At 49.4% G+C, this 20,252-nt stretch overlaps 8 protein-coding genes across 8 annotated transcripts; 4 read left to right on the top strand and 4 right to left on the bottom strand.

Moving 5' to 3' along the window:
- The first annotated feature begins 177 nt into the window (after positions 1–177).
- On the top strand, positions 178–1,706 carry ASPWEDRAFT_320690 (FAD-dependent oxidoreductase). Its single transcript, XM_040833611.1, has 2 exons — positions 178–387; positions 444–1,706. Exons 1-2 carry the CDS (start codon positions 331–333, stop codon positions 1,641–1,643), a joined length of 1,257 nt encoding a protein of 418 aa, XP_040692035.1. The 5' UTR covers positions 178–330; the 3' UTR covers positions 1,644–1,706.
- Positions 1,707–1,769: 63 nt separating this feature from the next.
- ASPWEDRAFT_24299 (Zn(II)2Cys6 transcription factor) lies at positions 1,770–3,419 on the bottom strand (the record flags this gene model as incomplete). The annotated part of the gene is made up of 1 exon (XM_040832595.1): positions 1,770–3,419. The coding sequence occupies one exon, from the start codon at positions 3,417–3,419 to the stop codon at positions 1,770–1,772; it is 1,650 nt and encodes a 549-aa protein (XP_040692034.1).
- A 544-nt stretch (positions 3,420–3,963) lies between these two features.
- On the bottom strand, positions 3,964–5,380 carry ASPWEDRAFT_24298 (M20 family metallopeptidase; the record flags this gene model as incomplete). The annotated part of the gene is made up of 3 exons (XM_040832594.1): positions 3,964–4,384; positions 4,431–5,233; positions 5,288–5,380. 3 exons carry the CDS (start codon positions 5,378–5,380, stop codon positions 3,964–3,966), a joined length of 1,317 nt encoding a protein of 438 aa, XP_040692033.1.
- Positions 5,381–5,640: 260 nt separating this feature from the next.
- On the top strand, positions 5,641–8,273 carry ASPWEDRAFT_320307 (uncharacterized protein). The gene is made up of 2 exons (XM_040833605.1): positions 5,641–7,370; positions 7,451–8,273. The coding sequence occupies exons 1-2, from the start codon at positions 6,042–6,044 to the stop codon at positions 7,922–7,924; spliced, it is 1,803 nt and encodes a 600-aa protein (XP_040692032.1). The 5' UTR covers positions 5,641–6,041; the 3' UTR covers positions 7,925–8,273.
- Positions 8,274–8,788: 515 nt separating this feature from the next.
- Positions 8,789–9,766, bottom strand: ASPWEDRAFT_35973 (RING finger protein). The gene is made up of 2 exons (XM_040834345.1): positions 9,297–9,766; positions 8,789–9,123 (listed from the first exon to the last, which is right to left on the bottom strand). The coding sequence occupies exons 1-2, from the start codon at positions 9,473–9,475 to the stop codon at positions 8,838–8,840; spliced, it is 465 nt and encodes a 154-aa protein (XP_040692031.1). The 5' UTR covers positions 9,476–9,766; the 3' UTR covers positions 8,789–8,837.
- A 1,043-nt stretch (positions 9,767–10,809) lies between these two features.
- On the top strand, positions 10,810–14,218 carry ASPWEDRAFT_48610 (cation-translocating P-type ATPase; the record flags this gene model as incomplete). Its single annotated transcript, XM_040837129.1, has 4 exons — positions 10,810–11,064; positions 11,133–11,398; positions 11,451–13,518; positions 13,580–14,218. 4 exons carry the CDS (start codon positions 10,810–10,812, stop codon positions 14,216–14,218), a joined length of 3,228 nt encoding a protein of 1,075 aa, XP_040692030.1.
- Positions 14,219–15,458: 1,240 nt separating this feature from the next.
- Positions 15,459–17,500, top strand: ASPWEDRAFT_35970 (biotin synthase). The gene is made up of 2 exons (XM_040834344.1): positions 15,459–16,163; positions 16,216–17,500. Exons 1-2 carry the CDS (start codon positions 15,951–15,953, stop codon positions 17,182–17,184), a joined length of 1,182 nt encoding a protein of 393 aa, XP_040692029.1. The 5' UTR covers positions 15,459–15,950; the 3' UTR covers positions 17,185–17,500.
- Positions 17,297–20,052, bottom strand: bioDA (adenosylmethionine-8-amino-7-oxononanoate aminotransferase). The gene is made up of 5 exons (XM_040829212.1): positions 19,788–20,052; positions 19,631–19,730; positions 18,242–19,575; positions 17,581–18,176; positions 17,297–17,519 (listed from the first exon to the last, which is right to left on the bottom strand). The coding sequence occupies exons 1-5, from the start codon at positions 19,970–19,972 to the stop codon at positions 17,347–17,349; spliced, it is 2,388 nt and encodes a 795-aa protein (XP_040692028.1). The 5' UTR covers positions 19,973–20,052; the 3' UTR covers positions 17,297–17,346.
- Positions 20,053–20,252: the final 200 nt, after the last annotated feature.

Here is a 20,252-nt window from a genome sequence, read left to right as displayed (position 1 = left end):
GAACTGATAATTACCCTTACCATATATGTGTAAGTGATGACCTAGCTTGCAGAGGAGCTCCGGTGACAATGATAGTAAAATTTCGGGAGAGGAAATGTGTACGGACGAAACTTTCCATTCTGGTACCAGGTCTTTAGCTTGGGCTCTACCGAACTAACATTGGTCAAGCAGAATCAGCAGTAGTGGGGATGTACTTGAACGATCAAGATCTTCATTAACCCACCTCGGTGTTCGGCCTTTCGGAATCCGGTTATTTTCGAATCCGAGTTGGAGGAGGAAATATCAAGACTAGTACTACGTTTCTGACACGAAGTATCTGTCAGGGACAACATGGCTGCTGAGATAGATATCCTCGATGACATTGCGATCATTGGTGCTGGCATCGCGGTAAGTATTCAACAGTCGTTTTTCTATTATTGTTTCCTTTTGCCTGACAGGTACAGGGGATTGCGTTGGCGATTGCCCTTTCTCAAAGGTCCATCCCATGCAAAATTTACGAATCCAAGTCCAAAGACGCAGGGACGCTTGGAAGTGGTGTCACATTGGGGCCCAACGGCTGCCTTGTGCTTGACCGTCTCGGGCTCTTCGACCGGGTTGCCTCGCGGAGCTACCGGACAGAATCCCACGCAGTCAAGGATGCTCAAGGAAACACCACGACCATAGGCAACGTCGCCACGGAAGAGCTATATGGTTACAGCCACCACCGAATCTACCGTTTGACATTATTCCAGGAGCTCAGGGCGGCACTGGAGGAATGCAAGGTCCCCGTCCAGTATGATGCGAAATTCGACAAGGTCATCGAGGAAACAGACGAGGGCGTTCGGTTCATCGTCAACGGCGAGATACAGAAAGCGTCTCTTCTCATTGGAGCCGACGGGATTCACTCCGTTGTGCGCAAGCATCTGACTTCAGAATTGCCTCAGTATCTGGGTCTGGCGTGCATATACGGCCATGTACCAACCGACAGTATTGCGTGGCCACGCAGCTTTGAGAAAGACTGCACAATCCAGGATGATCCGGGAGCATTCTTCATGATTCCCGAGGTACACGATGGCACGGAAATGATGGCCGCTAGACAGTTTGTCTATCCGGCTCTCGATCGTGCTGGGTGGGAGGCGTTGGCAGCAGACCCAGACGCCTTGGTTTCTCTTCTGTGCAAGGACTACCATCAGTGGAAGAGTGGCATTGTAAAGTCTCTCATGGACCAGCTGCAGCTGAGGAAAGACGGACTGCTGCTGTGGCCGTTTTACCGCATGCCCAAGCTGCCCACTTGGGCTTCTCCCACCGCACGCACCATCATCATCGGCGACGCAGCCCACGCTATGCCGCCTTCATCCGCTCAGGGTGTCAACCAGGCCTTGGAAGACGCATATACCCTCAGTCTGATGTTGACCCTACGATCGCCGGGGACTAGTCTGACCGAGGCGCTTGACTTCTGGCACGGCATGCGTCAGGACCGGATCGATGCGATTCTCAAAATGGCTGAGCGAACAAACGCGAAACGGCTTCCAAAGACCGAAAGACCGGTCGCAACCCAAGTGGACAAATCTCACGATCTTCCACACGCTTTGGATGATCTGCATTGGCTGTATCGGCCGACCATGGAGGAAGAAATCACTGCATGGTTTGGTATCCGGACTTGAGCAGGGACCATTGTCTGTAGAAACGTGGTCTTTTCGATTTTTAAATTCTTCGTTTCAGTTTCAGTTCAAAATAAAAAGGGCCAGTGGCTTTATCGTTATATTATTGTACTATATGTAAGCACACCGTCATGGCAGCAGCAGATCATTCCAGATAAAGGAGGCGTAAAGACGATCCCAGTCTGAAAGGCTTGCATCCACCACTGTGTCGTCCACCGTTGCTTCTCGACTGGATATCCATTGGTTTGCAGCCCACGCCTTGGAACGAAGCGCATCAAGCCTTGTCCAATGGGGGTGAGAATCCGCGGAGAAAGTCGAAAAACAGGTCTGTACCAAGGAACGGAGAGATTCACTCTCGGCAGAGCTTGGGTGCTGGATGAGGTCTTGCAGGACTATAGCGCAGGCATGGTGGACATTGAAATGTTCGAGGACCCATCTGTACGGGGCAAGGGTCGAGTCTGCGGCACTGGCCAAAAAGAGAGTTATGTATTCCCGGCATGCATGTAGTGTCTTTCTCCTCGAGTCCTGTGGCCATTGTAGAGATCGCAGATAGGGCTGATGAAGGATAAAAGCTACTTTCCAACAGCACATTCTTTGGCTGGCTGAAATAAACCTTTCACGTGCCGTTGCCGGGACCTGATGTGATTTTGACACTTCTTCTGCGCATAGAATTTCAACTTCTTCATCCAAGACTTGGATTCTCTGCCGGGTTGGCTGATGTATGCCGTAGATATCATGTAAAGTTCGTGAGAGAATGAGGTTTACCCTAGCTATCGTAGTTACCATTCTGCGGTCCGCTTGGCCTCCGTCCACAATGACCTGGACATCATAAGTTGCTGGATGAAGCAAAGGTGGAAGTGCATGAGCTATCGCGTACGACATGTCCAATGCATGAATTGACCACCAGAGAACCCGTCTCAACTCCATTTCCGACGACGTCAATTGGAAGGAACACGGATCACGATGCAGCCCAAGAGACTGGGCAGCTCGTACAAGGACACAGACTGGACCTGGATCAGGAGCAAAGCCATTCTCTGCCATGCTGGGAGCAGCAAGAAGGAACGCTGCACAGATGGTATTCAAGTTGGGACCACGCGGATAGCCCGAGGCATAGAGCATCTGCTGTGCCAGCGTTCCCCACGACGGAAAGGGTATACAGCTCTGTGCTTCCATGTCCCCTGCGGCCGTTGCTGAACAGGCCGCGGTATAGCAGATGGCCGCGATTAGGGCCAAAGCGCCTGGAGGCGCAGCATTATAGGCTCGTGAATGTTCAAGGGAGGTCATAAGCTCGAGAATATCGATGACGGGGTACCAAAAGTGACAGTATTGTGCATACCAAGAGATCAGCCGGTCCACGTCTGGGTGGTGCACAAAATTCTTGACCTCGGTCGGCAGTCCTGATGACTGCGGTATTTGATTAAGAAAACTCATCTGTGATGATCTCGCATGCTCCTCGACTGCTGCTACCCAGGATGAGCTTGAATAATAACGAATCTGTGATCCGCCAGAAACTTCAAGATGGCCTTGTTGTTTGATTTCCACGGTCTGTTCGGGCTGCTCTGTCGACGGAGGATCAACGCGCCCTGTCTCAGCGTCGGGTCCGGATGAATAGGAGCACCCCCGATGATGCAAGGCGCAGCTTTGGCACACTGGCTTGGACCGATCGCACTTGATCTTCCTGGACCGGCATTGTTGGCATGCCTGCACTGTCCGGTTTCTCGACAGTCTTGAGCGGTCAAGGTTGATGCGAAAGACTTGTCCTGCGTTTGGCGAGGCCATATTTTATATGAGCCCTGTTTGAAACATAGTACAAGTTAATTTGCCTGTCCACACACCCTATAGAGGTAAAGTTATTACGCTTTAAGGCAGTGTAGAAGAGAAGAACCTCCAGATACGGTCGACGATACGAGTCCAAATCGACATATAGCACATGACTTCCTCCTTACATAATCGTATCAAAGTCATAAATTCGAACAAATTCGACTATATATAATAAGACACTTGTCAATCCTATGAAAGATATTATATACACTGTATTTCATTATTCTTACCTAGCTATATAAGGATATAATATATTATATATTATGTTATATAACTGGGCCCGCAGGTTTAGAGCCAGGCTGCCAAGTCTAATTTTATGTTCAAGTTGAGATATATATAAGTTTTTCTTTCTTTCCTACTTTCTTTCTTCCTTTTTTTTTTTTATTTACTTGAGAGGAAGGAACTTGGTTATGGTTGGTAGATATTTTTCGCTAATCGAAATTCGTGATCATATAGTAGCCATTCAACTTATTGTGAGACCGGCTGCAGAAATCTGAGTAAGCTATACCTCCCTTTCGAAATCCCTTTTAACCAGCCCAGCAAAACCATTGTCGACTAATATCTTGCAAGCGACAGCTGCCATTCCTGCCGCACAGTATAGACTTCGCTGAAACCCCTCGGGCGAGCCAGCACCAGCGGTGAATTGCGGTGTATGGTTGACCCCATCGGCTGGGATGCTGAAAATACCGTGGAAGCCAGGAACAGCGTAAGATACATTTCCTGTAAAACTGTCAGTTGACAATTCTGAAATATCCATAATGACCCAATGTATTGGCAAAGTACCCATATCTGTTGATGCTCCAGTAAGCTGACCAACTAATCCAGTATTGTCAAACGCGGTTTTGTGTCCCATTGCCCGCATGGCGGAAACATAGCTTTCGCAGATCGGCACATTAGCCTTGAGATCTGTATAAGAGACACCCCTATTTCAGTTAGATGAGAACATGGGCCATGTTGCCTTGAACGTACCAGTCAAGTTCTACTTTGCAGCCAGTCGCAGTTGCTGCCGCCTCAAAGCATTTGATAACCTTGGCAGTCAAGGGTTTTAGCGTTTTGACGGTGTCGGATCGAATATAATAATCCAAGGTTGCCGACATGGGGATGATGTTTGGCCGGTCTCCGCCGTTCGATATAACTCCATGGATCCTCTGGGATGGCATAATTTGCTGTCGGAGCAGAGAAATATTGACATAAGCAGCAACGACTGCATCTAGTGCGTTGATGCCCTCCCAAGGAGCCGCTGCCGCATGAGCAGGCTTGCCAGTGAAGGTCACTCGGACTTTATCATTTGCCAAATACCCCCCAGGGAGCACGCTTGCGATACTCAACAGCTCTGGATCACCGGGAGACATGGGAATCGGGTGCATCATGAGACATGCATCCACGTCCTTGTATGCTCCATTTCCCAGCAAACGCACCTTTCCACCCCCGGATTCTTCAGCGGGAGTGCCCAAAAGTCGTACGGTATATCCTGGACCATCAGGGTATCGGGCCTTCAATGCGTCACAAGTCGCAAGAAAAGCAGCAATGGAGCTGGTGGCAATCAGGTTGTGTCCACATGCATGGCCGATCCCCGGTAGTGCATCATATTCTGCATTGAACGCCACGACACGGCCACCGGTGCCGTGGGAGTACTCAACCTCGAATGCAGTTTCCACCCCATAGGCACCCCGACGCACTTGAAACCCTTGTGAGATAAAAGTATCGAACAAATTGCAAATGTTGTCGTGGGCGCTGTGCTCTTTCCATGCGAGTTCTGGTTTCGACCAAATCTGCATTTATCGGAGGATTAGCAAAGATAAAGCTTAAGCCTACATAATTCTTACCTTCTGATTGATGTCTCTCAGCTCTGCATCATACTTTTGGAGAGCTTCCTGGATTGGTTTAATGGTATCTTGCTGGAATTCATTGATTTGCATCTTGTCTGGTCGGTCCTGCTGGTTTCTCACAAGTTGAGGACACCATTGCGAGATAGAAGCCGTTATAAACAGTACCACCCATTAAAGTGGAGATTGCATTAGCTTAACCCACCCAGCCACCTTGCAATGTAATCATCTTCATTCATTACCTTCGTCGCGTCGCAAGAAGTGGTTGGAGTCGTTGATCTCCGGCAGTCTCTCGGCAACGCTGCCGACAAAAACAGCCTGTGATTGGCTGGGATAATGAACTGCACGTGACTCTAGCCGATCCAGCCAATCAGAGACGCGCTCTTGTCTCTTCGGCATCGGCGGCTTTATCCGCGCGTCGCTATCGGTTCCCAATTGCTTTCGACAGCCTCTGGAAAGAAGACGATGACTCCTCCTTCCCCGCCAATGACCCCGCTTGTCTCTTCTTTCCCCTCACTTGCCTCTGTCTCTTTTACTGAATCGATGTCTAGATGTCTCTGGATCCAGCAACCCTGCACCGTTGGAGTAAATGATCAATCACTGGCTCTTTCATCAGTGGGTAACAGATGAGATTGTGACACTGTGGAGATAAGGCTCCGATCCTGCAAGAAAGAGGACACAGTACGATGCATGTGGTCGGCAGAAAGACACGTTCCAAAACAGGTAAGGATCCACAGAGCTCGCCTGATCTGAAATGCGAGTTATGCGGATGATTGATAGCTTCTCAGGTTGTCGCACATGTAGAATTCGCAAGGTCAAATGCGACGAGGAGAAAATACTGGTTGAAGGAAAAGAGGAGCCACAATGCAGACGATGCTCAGTTGCACGCATTCTTTGCGAGTGGAAACCAGGACCCGTTCCCAGGGGACCAGCAAAAAGCTCGTCTAGAAACCGAAGAATAGGCAGTAGCGACTCAAGCGGATTGATAGACCTGACTGACGGCCAGGTTTTATCACCGTTGATTAGCAACTCGCCTGTTGCGCATGACTCTGGACATGGTATTCAGGCAGCCAATTCACTTATACTCTCAAATTTCGACCGGTATTGCTTGGACTATGTTCGAGATTCAGTTCTTGTCATTTTTCTTGGGAAACATTGGCCGTGGTCTACTGTTTCATATACGTACCACAAAATTGCGACCAAAGAGCCCATGGTGATGAGTATGATTCTGGCAACATCGGCTAGTGAGATCCATCGATCCCGACTTTATGATTGTGATACCGTTCCTGGAAGTCTACCAATCGATGCTCTCTCTGACGTTGATGGCAGAATGCATTATGGGAGAGCCCTGTCAAACCTCCGTGAAGCATTGAAACAGGATGTCAAACCACCAGAAAAGCTCGAAGCCCTATTCATCACTCTGTGGCTCATGATTGACTATGAGAATCGCTTTGGAAGCGGTAAATCTGCCATAAACGTCCATATGCGAGGAATAACGACTCTTTTGTTCAACCATGTTATACCATCTCTCAAGAATATGGGGTCTCTGAGGATCGCACCCAACCCAGAAGATGAGGAATCTGCTAATTTACTGCCGGAAACGGATAATCAATCTCCAAAGACGACTGAAAGTGCCGAAAGTGAGAAAATAAGTAATGCTTCAGCAGGATTTGATCAACGTCTTCGATCTACCACAGTTCCTTTATTTTTGCTGTGGACTTTGTATTTCTGCACGCCAGGGGCACTTTTTTGTAGTCCAGGACTTGCAAGAATTGATGCTAATCTCTTTCGACTATTCCTTCGCACAGAGTTGGACCCTCAAACGGCCACCCTGACTTTGCCGGAACTTTTCAGGATCAGTAGACAGTCGCCGTCTCGATTCTGGGGCAAAGAGTATCCTGCGACAGCTCACTTGGACGACCTGGAAAATCTTCCAGGGTTGACCCTGTATCATCAAAGCCACGTGATCCAATTCAAAATCACAGAGCAATTCAAGCATGGTTTTATCAAGGGAGACTCAAGCTGTTGCTGGGACCAGTCTTCTTTCAAATCTCTCATTGACGAAATAGTCACGATTGCCGATGTAAGTCTTGGGATAAATGTTCTCGTATTGAACTTCTTAAAATAGCTTGTGATAGTCTAACAAATGCACTCAAATGCCAGGATCATGACACCCTTCTATTTTCAGCCAGGGCTGCTCCGTCCTGCGAAATTGCTGGTGATGGACGTCGCGTGATGGAGACTATCTACTGGGCTTCGATTACCTATTATGGAACAATCGTGTATTTTTACCTGTGCTTTGGAAGTCTCATACCAACAGGATATGCCGAGCCTAGATGGCTTTCCTGCAGCGATGCGGTCTCTCAAGTGCTGGAACTTGCTCTGAAACTCCACCGTAGCAGGCCACGCTTGATGGCACGAATAACGTGGCCATTGTTCATGGCTGGAATCGCCACATCAGACCGGATCTATCAAGATTGGGTGTCTATACGATTGCGGGAATTGGGCCGTTATGGACAAAACTTCACTCGTGTGAGCCACCGCTTCGACGAAATCATCCAAGGAAGCGACCCATTTGCATCTGGCCCAGGACATCCGAGTGATTTACAACAGATGCAGGAAATTGCGATTAGTTGAATACTGTCGTACACCCCACGGGGAAATTCGGATCTGCAATTCAGTATAAACCATACACAGCTTCTGTATCATGCGTGCATGCCTTGCTGGAAATCTAGGTCGTGGTGAGGTCACACCGCATTTATTGCTGATCTTGAATTTTGCCATATGATACCAGGAAAAAAGAAGGTTCTAGAAGTATTCTGGAACAAGGATTCCCCTGGGTAGAGATGCTAAAACTTGCTTTTACTCTATTATCTACCGGGGTGTCGGTATAGAGGGGCCTGTGCAACCCTGTGTCCTCTTTTGTCTAGGGAATAGCACACTTTGCGATTCCTGAGCATACAGAATAATAGCAAAATACCTACTAAAGAGCTGGTCGCTATTCCAAGGTTTGCATTTTGGGGTACTTTCTGCAGACTATTACCCCAGATGAAGCTGTGTCACGACGCTGCCAAAAGACAACGTGTTCATACAGGGGAAGTTGTACCTTGCAAGAAAAAGAGACAGATGCTGTCACACCACGTACAACAGCGACATGCCGTGTCAGCATAACACGAACTACACGGGTTCATATTTTCTGTGTCTCTCTTGGCTTGGAGCCTCCAAACGGCCAAGAACTTTAGAGCCTTGAAGCCATGCAACTAGTCAAGGATTCTCCAACAATTATGCAAACGCACTTTCCCGTTTCTCATTCAATTATGCTCTCGTGACATGATATGTTGGGTATCTTTTCTGCATTGAGAAAGACAATATCAGGGTTCCTGTACAGGGGGTCGTGGATTCGGAACAACGCATTAAGGGAAAACAAAAACAAGGCCCAAGAAAAAGAAAAGCAAGAACAAGAACAAATGAAAAGAAAAAGAGGAAAAATTGCTTCATGGACCAGCCATATCGCCAAAACAGAAAATCCATATTTAAAAGTGGGAATCATTTACTCGGCAGGGAAATATGTTGTTTGGCACATTGGGCACTTGTACCGGCGATTCTCAAAGTATGACGCAAGACAGGACGAATGAAAGGCATGGCCACACCGATTCAGAACCACAATGCGATTATTATGATCTGCCGGGGGATGGTTATTCTGATTAGGATCGTTGCAGCGTCGACCAGGACCTTCGATCTGGTCTCGATGGGGGAGGGACGAAAGACGCCATGCAGGTTCTGGATAGGAAAGCACATCATTCGAGAAGGAAACTAGCGAACAGCGACAGATGGGACTATAGCAAATGAAAACATCTGATTAGCCCACGGATCCAAAGCCGAGACCGATTAGCGTCAGCCCTGTCCCCGCATCTCTCGGGGGCGTTAGTCGCCAAGAGTAAGCGCGGACAGCGACGCAGGAGGAAGGAGGGGAAAGAAGAGGAAAGGGAGAGAGAGAAGGCCACTCTACCATATCTGTTGCGCGTATTGCTCGGCGCGACTCGGTACGCTGTTCTGATCCTCCAGCCATCTTTCCACAGACACTTGATGCATCGGGCTATTAAGGGCCAGGTTGTGGGGTTCGCGTGTGGCCCGGGCCCGGGGCCGGGTCCGGGACGCAGCTCGTCGCCGTCGACGATTATACCACATGATGCCACTGCAGCGATGAAGTCAGTCAGTACAGGACAATGCATCCAAGTTCAAATGCAAACTGGGATGGTTTGCCCAACAGCCTTGTCTGAGAATGGATGATGATGTTTGGGTTAGTTGTTCATGCAACAAGGGTCGCTAGACTGCGAAAATAGAGTGGGAAATGATTGATGATTGATGGAGTATAGAACGGGGCAACTGTAGTGTGTATGCACATACATCGGAATAAGACTGATTAGAGCGAATAAGATGACCCCCCCAACAACAACTCCAACGATATCTTTTCTGGGCAGATGATACGCCATCAGAAACAAGATAAGACACCCCAAAAAACGGGTCGCGAAACTCGAAGCGCGAAAAAACAAAATCAAAAACCAAAAAAAAGAGGCGAAAAAAAAAAGAAAAAAATACGAGAACGAAGACGCATTATATCTAGCGTTACGAAAAAAAAAGGACCAAGGAGCCCATATCGAAGTCAAAACATCGGATAAACCGGCTAGACCTAGTTGGATTGCTTTGACTAAGGACAAGAAAGGACAAGAAAGGACAAGAAAGGACGATAATAGATACATCAATTAGTGGAGCAGAGGAAAATCCACCGATTCGCGAATGGAATTCTTTGAATCCCGCCAAACCTCTAGCGGACTCTTGGAAAGGGGGGAAACGGGATGAATCTACGGGGTGCGACTGGCTCTCAAGCCTCCAACGCTGCAGCACGCCAAGAAACCACCAAGACTTGAGGCTTGGGGATTTCGTGGCGGGAAAACATTAAAAAAAAAAAGAACCAAAAAGAAGTGTCCGCCAAGGATCCCGCGCTGCGGGAGACTTGGCATTCCGCCTGGATCCACAAGCATTTATTGGCCAATAAGCAAGAAAACCCGAGTGCATCTGGGCTGCCAAGTTTCGCCTCAGGCCAAGACCGAGGGTTTGCCGACGCTCACGTGGTTATGACAGTGTCGTGTGCGTCATGCTTTTCTGAAGCGGCGAACTTTCCCCCTCTGGTGCCAAGGGTCTGTGCCAAGAGGTTAATCTTTGAGCCCGGTGATTGGCTCTGGACTCGATACTGCTGGGCGTTGATATCAGAGAACAAGATGATGCCAAGCACTATGTACCAAGTCTTTGTTCATTGCAACCCAGTGACGTACAAGTTAAATACCCCTCCATACCCCGGAGAACAGGGAAGAGAGAAAGAAGAAAGAACAAGAAAAAGATCTAGATCCATATAGTCCATCCTTCACCTGTTGTGTATGGACTCGCATTGCTTGGAAGATACTATTTATATGGAGCCTCCATAAAAGAAAGTCCCTATAGCAGAGTAATTGATTTTGATTGATATGGATCAAGAGAAGAAGCAAGCGCCGGGCGGCTCGCCCCCGGACGCAAGCCACACGCAACCACTATCCCAACCAGCCCACAGCCTCACGTACGAAGCCATTCTCAATGAGCTTTCAGTCGATTCTGATGAAGGCTTGTCATCCGGAGAAGCCAAAAAGCGCCTGGAGGAGCATGGCCCCAACGAACTCGAAGGAGGAGAAGGCGTCTCCATTGCCAAGATCATCATTCGACAGATTGCAAATGCTATGATGCTGGTGAGTGGTTCCATTTCCAGAGACAATTCAGCAAAGTTTGGTATGATACTAATGCTTCTTCCTTTCAGGTGCTGATTATTGCCATGGCTGTCAGTTTCGGCATTCAATCCTGGATTGAAGGTGGCGTGATCGCTGCCGTCATTGGTCTTAACATCATTGTAGGTGTATACCAGGACTTTGCAGCCGAGAAGACCATGGACTCTTTGCGTTCGTTGAGCTCCCCTACCGGAACAGTAACCCGCGACGGCAAAACCAATACTGTCCCCGCCAACGAGATCGTCCCAGGAGACATGGTTGAGCTCAAAGTCGGAGACACCGTTCCCGCCGACCTTAGGTATGTTTTCATGGTGCAACAAAGCTTAGGGAGTTTTTACTTACAATGTCAGACTCGTTGAAGCTATGAATTTCGAAACCGACGAAGCCCTTTTAACCGGAGAATCGTTGCCCGTACAGAAGGAAATTGATCAGGTTTTTGACCAAGACACCGGACCTGGAGATCGGTTGAATATTGCGTACAGTTCATCCACTGTTACCAGAGGGCGAGCCCGTGGCGTTGTCGTTGGCACTGGTATGAAAACCGAGATCGGTGCCATTGCCGCAGCACTCCGGGCTGGTGATTCGAAGCGTCGAAAAGTCAAGCGTGGCCCCGAAGGCGAAACCAAGAAGCGCTGGTATCTACAGGCCTGGACCTTGACTGGTACTGATGCCATTGGCAGATTCCTGGGCATCAATGTTGGAACACCCTTGCAGCGAAAGCTCTCCAAGTTGGCTCTGGCCCTCTTTGGTATTGCCGTCGTCTTCGCGATTATTGTCATGGGCACAAATAATTGGAGCGATTCAAACGAAGTCATCATCTATGCTGTCGCTACAGGACTTGCAATGATTCCTGCATGTTTAGTTGTGGTTTTGACCATCACAATGGCAGTGGGCACAAAGCAAATGGTTCAAAGACACGTCATTGTCCGGAAGCTTGATTCTCTAGAGGCATTGGGCGCAGTCACTAACATTTGCTCAGACAAAACTGGAACTCTAACCCAGGGGCGAATGGTTGCAAAAAGAGCCTGGATTCCGTCGCAAGGCACATACTCGGTCGGATCTTCCAGCAATCCCTTGGATCCCCAGGAAGGAGAAATGAGTCTCATCACCGATCCTCCTGTCAAGATTAGTCCGGATATGCTGGCCAAGCCCGCAAACCCAGAGGATCTCTTGAAGGACAATCGACATCTGGAAGACTTTCTCAATGTTGCCGCAATGGCAAATCTTGCCCATGTTCACAAATCAACCGATGAATGGCAGGCCCGTGGTGAGCCAACAGACATTGCAATCCAGGTCTTTGCTTCTCGCTTCAACTGGAACCGCGATCGCTGGATCAAAGGTGAGAATCCTGTCTGGGAACAGAAAGCGGAGTATCCCTTCGACTCCACGGTGAAGAAAATGTCGGTGATATTCGCCAAGCGAGGCGAGACAGAGAAGACTCCTGAAATGATTTTCACAAAGGGGGCAGTGGAACGTGTTCTTGAGGCTTGCACATCTGTGACTTGGACTGCTGGCGCTTCTCCGGTCCCTCTCGATGACAGCATTCAAGATGAGATCCTGCAGAACATGGAAGGTCTCGCTAAAGAAGGTCTTCGGGTTCTTGCTCTTGCCTGTCGAGAGCACCATGGTGGTACAAGCAACGACGAGAAGGAAAACCCTCCGCGAGAGGAAGTGGAAAAAGATCTCGTCTTTTGCGGATTGATCGGTCTCTACGACCCGCCCCGCCCTGAAACCGCAGGAGCTATCGAGCAATGCCACCATGCAGGTATCTCGGTTCACATGGTGACCGGTGATCATCCCGGTACAGCAAAAGCTATTGCTCAACAGGTTGGAATTATCCCCGCCAACATGGATGAAATCGCCAAGGATGTGGCAGATGCAATGGTCATGACTGCAAGCCAGTTTGACAAATTGACAGATGAACAAATCGATGACCTGCCTACCCTTCCAGCAGTTATTGCTCGGTGTGCACCGAACACAAAGGTCCGAATGATCGATGCTCTGCATCGGCGGGGTCGCTATGCAGCCATGACAGGTGATGGTGTGAACGATTCCCCATCTTTGAAACGTGCCGATGTTGGTATTGCAATGGGAGAGGCGGGATCCGACGTGGCAAAGGATGCCTCAGAACTAGTTCTGACAGACGATAACTTTGCTTCAATCATTAACGGTATTGAAGAAGGTCGTCGGATCTTTGATAACATTCAGAAATTTGTCTTGCATCTTTTGGCTGAGAACGTTGGTCTCGCATTAACTCTTCTGATCGGTCTGGCTTTCAAGGATGATGATGGCCAGTCAGTCTTTCCTATCGCGCCCGTCGAAATTCTTTGGATCATCATGATTACCTCTGGTCTCCCTGATATGGGCCTGGGAATGGAAATCGCAGCCCCGGATATCATGGACCGTCCGCCTCAAAGTGTACGTATATCCTTTCCCTCTTTGGCAACTCTGTCAAGATAATCGATGCTGACTTCAACAGAAACAAGGTATTTTCACATGGGAGGTCGTGATAGACACTCTGGTTTATGGACTTTGGATGGCCGCGCTTTGCCTTAGCTCCTTTTCCCTTGTTATGTTTGGCTGGGGAGACGGAAACCTAGCAACAGGCTGCAACAGTAACCATACGCCAGAATGTGAGACGGTCTTCCGGGCCCGCGCGACAACATTCGTCTGCATGACCTGGTTCGCACTGTTCTTGGCTTGGGAGATGATCAATATGCGCCGCAGCTTCTTCCGTATGCAGCCTGGCTCGAAAAAGTATTTCACACAGTGGATGTTCGATGTCTGGCGCAACCAGTTCCTCTTCTGGGGTATCATGGCCGGATTCCTCACTACCTTCCCCATTCTCTATATCCCCGTCATCAATGATGTGGTTTTCAAGCACACTGGCATCTCATGGGAGTGGGGAGTTGTGTTTGTGGAAGCGACCTTGTTCTTCCTCGGAGTGGAATTTTGGAAGTGGTGCAAGCGAATCTTTTTCCGGTATCAAGCCCGTCGAACAAAGAACACTGACCCGATTGAGAATGCAAGAATGAGAGACTTTAGTCGCTATACTACCATGAGCAGATCTGATACTCAGGCAGGGAGTGACGAGAAAGTTGAGCAATCTATGGTTTGATCCTAATGCCGACCGCTGGCCCGCACATTTCATTTCAAAGGATATATTCGCATTGTTTTAGAAATTTCGGGCATGATTGAACGTTTTTTTTCTTTTCATTCAAACGATGTATGTAATTAAAACAATCGATAGACTTGAAAATCCCATGACTATTCAAAATTCACGAGTTCATTGTTGGTTTATGTTCGGGAGGGGCTGCTGTAGCAATAGACTATGGCGTGAACCACGGAAGGCCACCGCGTGTTGTTTCTGGAACCATTCCACAGCCTATTCCTTGCTGACTGAGGGTAAATTCTCCGTATAATGCGACGGATATATTCCCCGATATTGCATACTTGATGAAGTACTTTAACTGGCTAGAGTTGAATGTAAAATGCCTGCAGATGAAATCGATGATCCAGCAGCCCAGTATTGTAGCCTAAAGGAGATGGCAGATTTCAGTCATTGACATAAATGACAGTGTATTTCCGTCCATGGTAGTTTTGAGGCATGACTGTTCTAGTAGATCTTCTCAGAATACTCGTAGAAAGCAAGTAAAAATCAACCTAGTTGAATGACCAAGGTCGTTGAAATAATGTTGAATCGGACAAGGCCAGATGACGATGCTGACCCACGAGATTGACGGCAAGGGATCTTCAACCAGCTCAGGAGTCAGCAGAACGCCAGCAGCGGCTATCAGTCAATGATGTGTCACATGCAAAGCAAATGATCGGCACTCAGCAAATGTGATGAGGAACTTCGGATGGATGGAGGAAGACAAGCGGCGCGTCTGGAAGGCTGGGGGAAGTCAGAGAAGGAGAGGGCGAGAGGGCAGCACGTGACATCCGCTCTGGCCAGACCAGATAAGATGGGATGATTAGATGGCAACAGTCATTCTGGGCTGGCTGGAGCGAAGACGGAGGAATTGGAGCGATAATCATGACACTCAATATTTGTCAATGCTCGACGAGTCGATCGCGGTGGATCTTGTTGCGTCATGCCGTGCGAAATCTCTTTGCAGTGTTTTTTCCAAGGCACCCCATTGATTTTACCCAGACTGTGTGTTCCACCTAATTAGGTAGTCTGAGGTATTCTCCTTACGGCAAACATGATGTTTCCCGTCTCCTTTTCCTCGCCGTCACGGGTTGGAATGGCAGCGCATAGAGTCGGAGAGACCTGCCAACCTTGTTTCTCAGGCACCAGGGCGTTACTAGCCGATACGGCCAGGGCGGTAATTTATTGGTTATTTAAGCGCCGTGATTGGTGGACAAGATATGCTCACCGGTGGATCTGCAGTTGCCAAGGCGCGACTAAATCTGTGGGATCAACTCAACAGTTGTTATGATTAATGTGATTATGACAGAACGAGGAGAGTCAAATATCGATTATAATTAGGATTGTGTAGAGGATGGAGGTGACTCGATATTGGGTAAGGGATATCGGAGCTGGCCTTCGTATAAATATTGCGATGTGTCATAGCAGCAGCATACAGCAGATCTCGCAAGGCTGTTTGGGTGTTGACCATCGCATACACTTTGTTGGCTCCCCACCTCTTCTGCTCCGGTGAAACTGAACGCTGTCCATCTCACTCGCCCCTCTTTCTGTCTCCTCGCCCGCATTTCCTGGCTCTTCCATCATCCACTCCCGAGGTCCTGACTCTTCCGCTCTTATCTATCGATCTTGTATTCGACTTCCATCGTCAGACCTCATTCTTTCTCCTTCTCCATCCCATCATCGTCTTTCCTATCCCATAATGTCGCTCCCTCTGCCCCGGTCCCTCCCCAGGGCCATCCTGAAACGCTCCTATGGCACCGTCCAATCCCCTCCCAGTGCCGCTTCGTTGGCCAACAGAATCCCCGTTGCCCTCCAGGAGGCTACAAGTGCATCCACCCCGCGTACCACTTGGACTCGGGAAGAGGTCCAGGCGATCTACAACACCCCTTTGAACCAGCTTACCTATGCTGCGGTATGTTAAATATAATGTCACTTTTCTATCGATCGTAGACTGATCCATCTAGGCTGCTGTCCACCGCCGCTTCCATGACCCCTCCGCTATTCAGATGTGCACCTTGATGAACATCAAGACCGGTGGTTGCAGTGAGGACTGCTCCTACTGTGCCCAGTCGTCTCGGTACACCACCGGTCTCAAGGCCACCAAGATGAGCCCCGTCGACGATGTGCTCGAAAAGGCCCGCACCGCCAAGAACAACGGTAGCACCCGATTCTGCATGGGCGCCGCCTGGCGTGACATGCGCGGTCGTAAGACCAGTCTCAAGAACGTGAAGCAGATGGTGTCTGGTATTCGGGACATGGGTATGGAAGTGTGTGTGACTCTGGGTATGATCGACCAGAACCAGGCCAAGGAGCTCAAGGATGCCGGTTTGACGGCATACAACCACAACCTCGACACCTCGCGCGAGTTCTACCCGACCATTATCACCACCCGTTCGTACGATGAGCGTCTCAAGACCCTGTCCCACGTCCGTGACGCCGGTATCAACGTTTGCTCTGGTGGTATTTTGGGTCTGGGCGAGGAAGACTCCGACCGTATTGGCCTTATCCACACTGTCTCTAGCTTGCCTGCTCACCCTGAATCGTTCCCCGTCAATGCCCTCGTCCCCATCAAGGGTACCCCGTTGGGAGAGCGTAAGATGATCACTTTCGACAAGCTCCTCCGTACCGTTGCTACCGCCCGTATCATTCTCCCCGCCACCATTGTCCGTTTGGCTGCCGGCCGTATCTCTCTGACCGAGGAGCAGCAGGTGGCTTGCTTCATGGCCGGTGCTAACGCTGTTTTCACCGGTGAGAAGATGTTGACCACCGACTGCAACGGCTGGGACGAGGACCGTGCTATGTTCGAGCGCTGGGGATTCTACCCCATGAAGAGCTTCGAAAAGGGTGACTCTGCCATCAAGTCTCAGGAGAAAGCCCTCGAGTCCGTTGCTCAAGAAAGCGCACAGGCTGCGCAGGCCGCAGCTACTGCTTAAAATATTCTGATATCTTCGTGAATATATTGGCGTTATGACATTTCAATTAGTATATAGTTATGATTTTATGGATAGAAAACAAGTCTCTTGATTTTCAACTATATTCAAAAATAAAAAATAAAAAAGTTTTTGTTCATCGTAAATGGCATAATAATTCGTATACTAAAGCAAGGCGGAACGAAGCACCCCTTCAATCTCTCGAAGGGATTCAGCCTTGGACGTCACACTTGACATGAGATAGAGTACATTCCCCAGAACTCTGGAATGAACGTTAAAGTTTTCTCCTCCCGCAGCTAATCTCTGCTGAAGTCCCTTGGCGGCTGTGGAGGTATAGCCTATGCACCAAGTTAGCCTATATGCCCCAGACAGATTAGAAATTATAAACAATACACATACCTCCACCCTGCGCATCCTTCAGCGAGATACTCAACACAGTACCAATAGCAAACAGCCCATCAACCGAGTTAGCATAGGATAGATCATGAAGCAAATCCCGAGACCAGACACTCCAAACATCAGGCAGGGATGATTGAGATTGAGTCTGCGAAGCGACGGCCCAATCATCCCGATACTGACTCCACGAACCATTCGTCTCCATTTCTCTCATCTTCTGCAGCGAGTCGACTGCCACCTTACACCCCACCGCGTGCGCGGTATAGCTATGACCATGCAGCAAGGCATCGCTCTTCTCCGGGCTGGAGAAAGCGTTGAAAATCTCCCTGCTGGCAATCGTGGTGCAGAGCGGCAACAGGCCGCCGGTTAGTAGCTTAGCGTTGACGGCGACGTCGGGGTGGACGTCTAGGAAGGAGGCGGAGGTTTTGCGACCGAGACGGTAGAGACCTGTGAAGACTTCGTCGAAGATGATGGGGAGACCGGACCAGGTTGTTGAGGATTCGCCGGCGGGGGACTTGGCCGTTGGGGAGGGGGTGGTGCTGAAGAGGTTGGGGTTGGAGCGGACCACATCTGCTAGGCAGCGCTGGAAGAGAGGGTCACTGTGGATGTGTGTGCCTTTGTTAGTGGGGGTGGTCTACTAGTTCTGGATATATGGGGAACTCACCAGAAGAGCATTCCGCCAGCTCCTAGAATGATGGGTTCCATGATGAGAGAGCCGAATTTCATTCCATGCTGCTGGACCTGTTCCTTAATGGTTTTGTGAATGTATTCTCTGTAGCGGATTCCGGTTTCAGATTCAACTCGCTGGTCAAGGTCGAAGACGGAATTCAATGATGAGAATTCTTGATCGGGGCCCAGGGAGTTCTTTAGTTCTTCTGGCATCTCGACTCTCCATGATCCCTGGGACATTTTCACCAGGGGAAAGTCGAACCAGTACCCGCGTCCACGGTACCACTCCACCTTCTTGTTGTAGGTCGAGGGTTCCGAGCAGTCCATGACACCGATGGTGTCACCGTGGTAGCTTCCCTTGAGACCTAGGATACTAATCTGCTCTTGGCTGGCATCCCAGCCGTACCGGTCACAGGCGGCCCGCAGACCCATCTTGATAGCAACCTCCATACCCGTACTGCCATTGTCCGTGTAAAACACCTTGGACAGACGCGGGTTTTCGACGCTCTCAAGCAGGAGATCTGCCAAAGAGAGGGCCGGTTCATGAACACCCCCAGCAAACATCACATGGCCGTACCGTCCAGCGGCGTATGCAGCGGATAAAGCAAGATCCGGGTTTCCATGACCCAGGCCTTGTGTCCACCAGGACGCGGAGCCGTCAAAAGTTGCCTGAAGCTGGCCTTCTGGGGCTTTGCCGTCGGTCGAACGGTGAGTTTGGAAGTAGTCGTCATACGCCGAGTCGACCACCATGATGTCTTTGGCGTTCATGTCGTGGTGTTGGGTGAACGGGTACCAGATGACATCATGGGCCCGAGTGGCCATGTTCTCGAGACGGTCGATCCTCTCCGCATTTTTGTTGGATAATTGATCGAGAAGACTTTCAATGTCTGTAGTTTGTGAGACATTACGATAATATGTTGCCATAGCCTCTTCATCCCGAGCCACCGCGTCGGCATCCAGCGACGATGGTTTGGCGGGGGGAGCGAGGAGCGGAACGAGCGGAATGTTCTTGTTACGGAAATAATCACGCAGATATTCATGATTTTGATAATAATCATCCTGGAATAGCAGGACGGAGTGGACGTCATACCCGCGGAGCAACAGAGACTCGTAAGCAGAGATGGAGGACGAGATACCCCCCAGGCGGGAGTCGGCAATGAGGACAATGGGCAATCGCAGTGGTCGATAGAGATCGGCCTGAGAATTGCCATTGGGACCTGGGGAATGAACACCTCCAGCTGTTTCTACAAGAGCAAAGGTGATGTCGTTGCGAGCCCAGTCGGAGAGGGTTTTGTGAACGGAGTTGAGGATGTCATCATCTCGGGGGACCTATAATTTAATTAGACAGATCGATCGACCAATAGATTGATTAGATTCAACATACAATGAAGTTTTTCTGTTGAGCAGCAATATGTGGACTGACAGGCTCGTCGAATTGGTAGAGACATTTGGTGAGTGTCCCTGCACCATGACGTTTAATATGTCTGTCGGTATATTCGTCAGATGGCATGCGTCAATTTAACCATTGATAAGATACTCACCTGTCATCAGCTTCGTCCAATGGCCCCGTAGACACTGGCTTCAGAAAAGCTGCCCTCTCCCTCGACTTTTGACGCTGGACAGCATTGCACAGCACGGTGGACACAATCGTCTTCCCCACGTCGGTGTTGGCACCATACACCTGATGGGCACGAAGAGACCTCCAAAGAGCAGCTCCGACGGGCATTTTCCTTTGCACTAAGTCAATAGACTGGTCTTCATCACAATGCCAGACGATGGATGATATAACAATACCCAATGGCAGTGGCTTCAAAGTCAAGGTGGGATGACCGAGTGCCGCCGACAGCGCCGAGGTCGAGACGTGACAGCAATAATACGGTAATACCAATACCGCCACACAGACTCCACCCTCTCCCGTCAATATTGTTGATCCCCAACACGCCTTGTTGATGTTCCTGATTGCGCCCAGGATTTGGGCGTGACTATTCCCATTACACATCACCTTT

The sequence above is a fragment of the Aspergillus wentii genome (genome assembly GCF_001890725.1).
Source record: "Aspergillus wentii DTO 134E9 unplaced genomic scaffold ASPWEscaffold_2, whole genome shotgun sequence".
Lineage (NCBI taxonomy): Eukaryota > Fungi > Ascomycota > Eurotiomycetes > Eurotiales > Aspergillaceae > Aspergillus > Aspergillus wentii.
Note: the sequence above shows the minus strand (reverse complement) of the source record. Positions and strands in the feature narration are given on the sequence as shown.

Excerpts from the sequence above, each read along its gene's own strand:
- ASPWEDRAFT_320690 (XM_040833611.1), top strand. The coding sequence starts at position 331 with ATGGCTGCTGAGATAGATATCCTCGATGACATTGCGATCATTGGTGCT. Across the intron at positions 388-443 it reads TCATTGGTGCTGGCATCGCG|GGGATTGCGTTGGCGATTGC; the intron begins GTAAGTATTCAA and ends TGACAGGTACAG.
- ASPWEDRAFT_320307 (XM_040833605.1), top strand. The coding sequence starts at position 6,042 with ATGCGAGTTATGCGGATGATTGATAGCTTCTCAGGTTGTCGCACATGT. Across the intron at positions 7,371-7,450 it reads AAATAGTCACGATTGCCGAT|GATCATGACACCCTTCTATT; the intron begins GTAAGTCTTGGG and ends CTCAAATGCCAG.
- ASPWEDRAFT_35973 (XM_040834345.1), bottom strand. The coding sequence starts at position 9,475 with ATGTGGTATAATCGTCGACGGCGACGAGCTGCGTCCCGGACCCGGCCC. Across the intron at positions 9,124-9,296 it reads CAATACGCGCAACAGATATG|TCCCATCTGTCGCTGTTCGC; the intron begins GTAGAGTGGCCT and ends CATTTGCTATAG.
- ASPWEDRAFT_35970 (XM_040834344.1), top strand. The coding sequence starts at position 15,951 with ATGTCGCTCCCTCTGCCCCGGTCCCTCCCCAGGGCCATCCTGAAACGC. Across the intron at positions 16,164-16,215 it reads ACCAGCTTACCTATGCTGCG|GCTGCTGTCCACCGCCGCTT; the intron begins GTATGTTAAATA and ends TGATCCATCTAG.
- bioDA (XM_040829212.1), bottom strand. The coding sequence starts at position 19,972 with ATGCCCGTCGGAGCTGCTCTTTGGAGGTCTCTTCGTGCCCATCAGGTG. Across the intron at positions 19,576-19,630 it reads CTCAACAGAAAAACTTCATT|GTCCCCCGAGATGATGACAT; the intron begins GTATGTTGAATC and ends ATTAAATTATAG. Across the intron at positions 17,520-17,580 it reads GAAGGATGCGCAGGGTGGAG|GCTATACCTCCACAGCCGCC; the intron begins GTATGTGTATTG and ends CTTGGTGCATAG.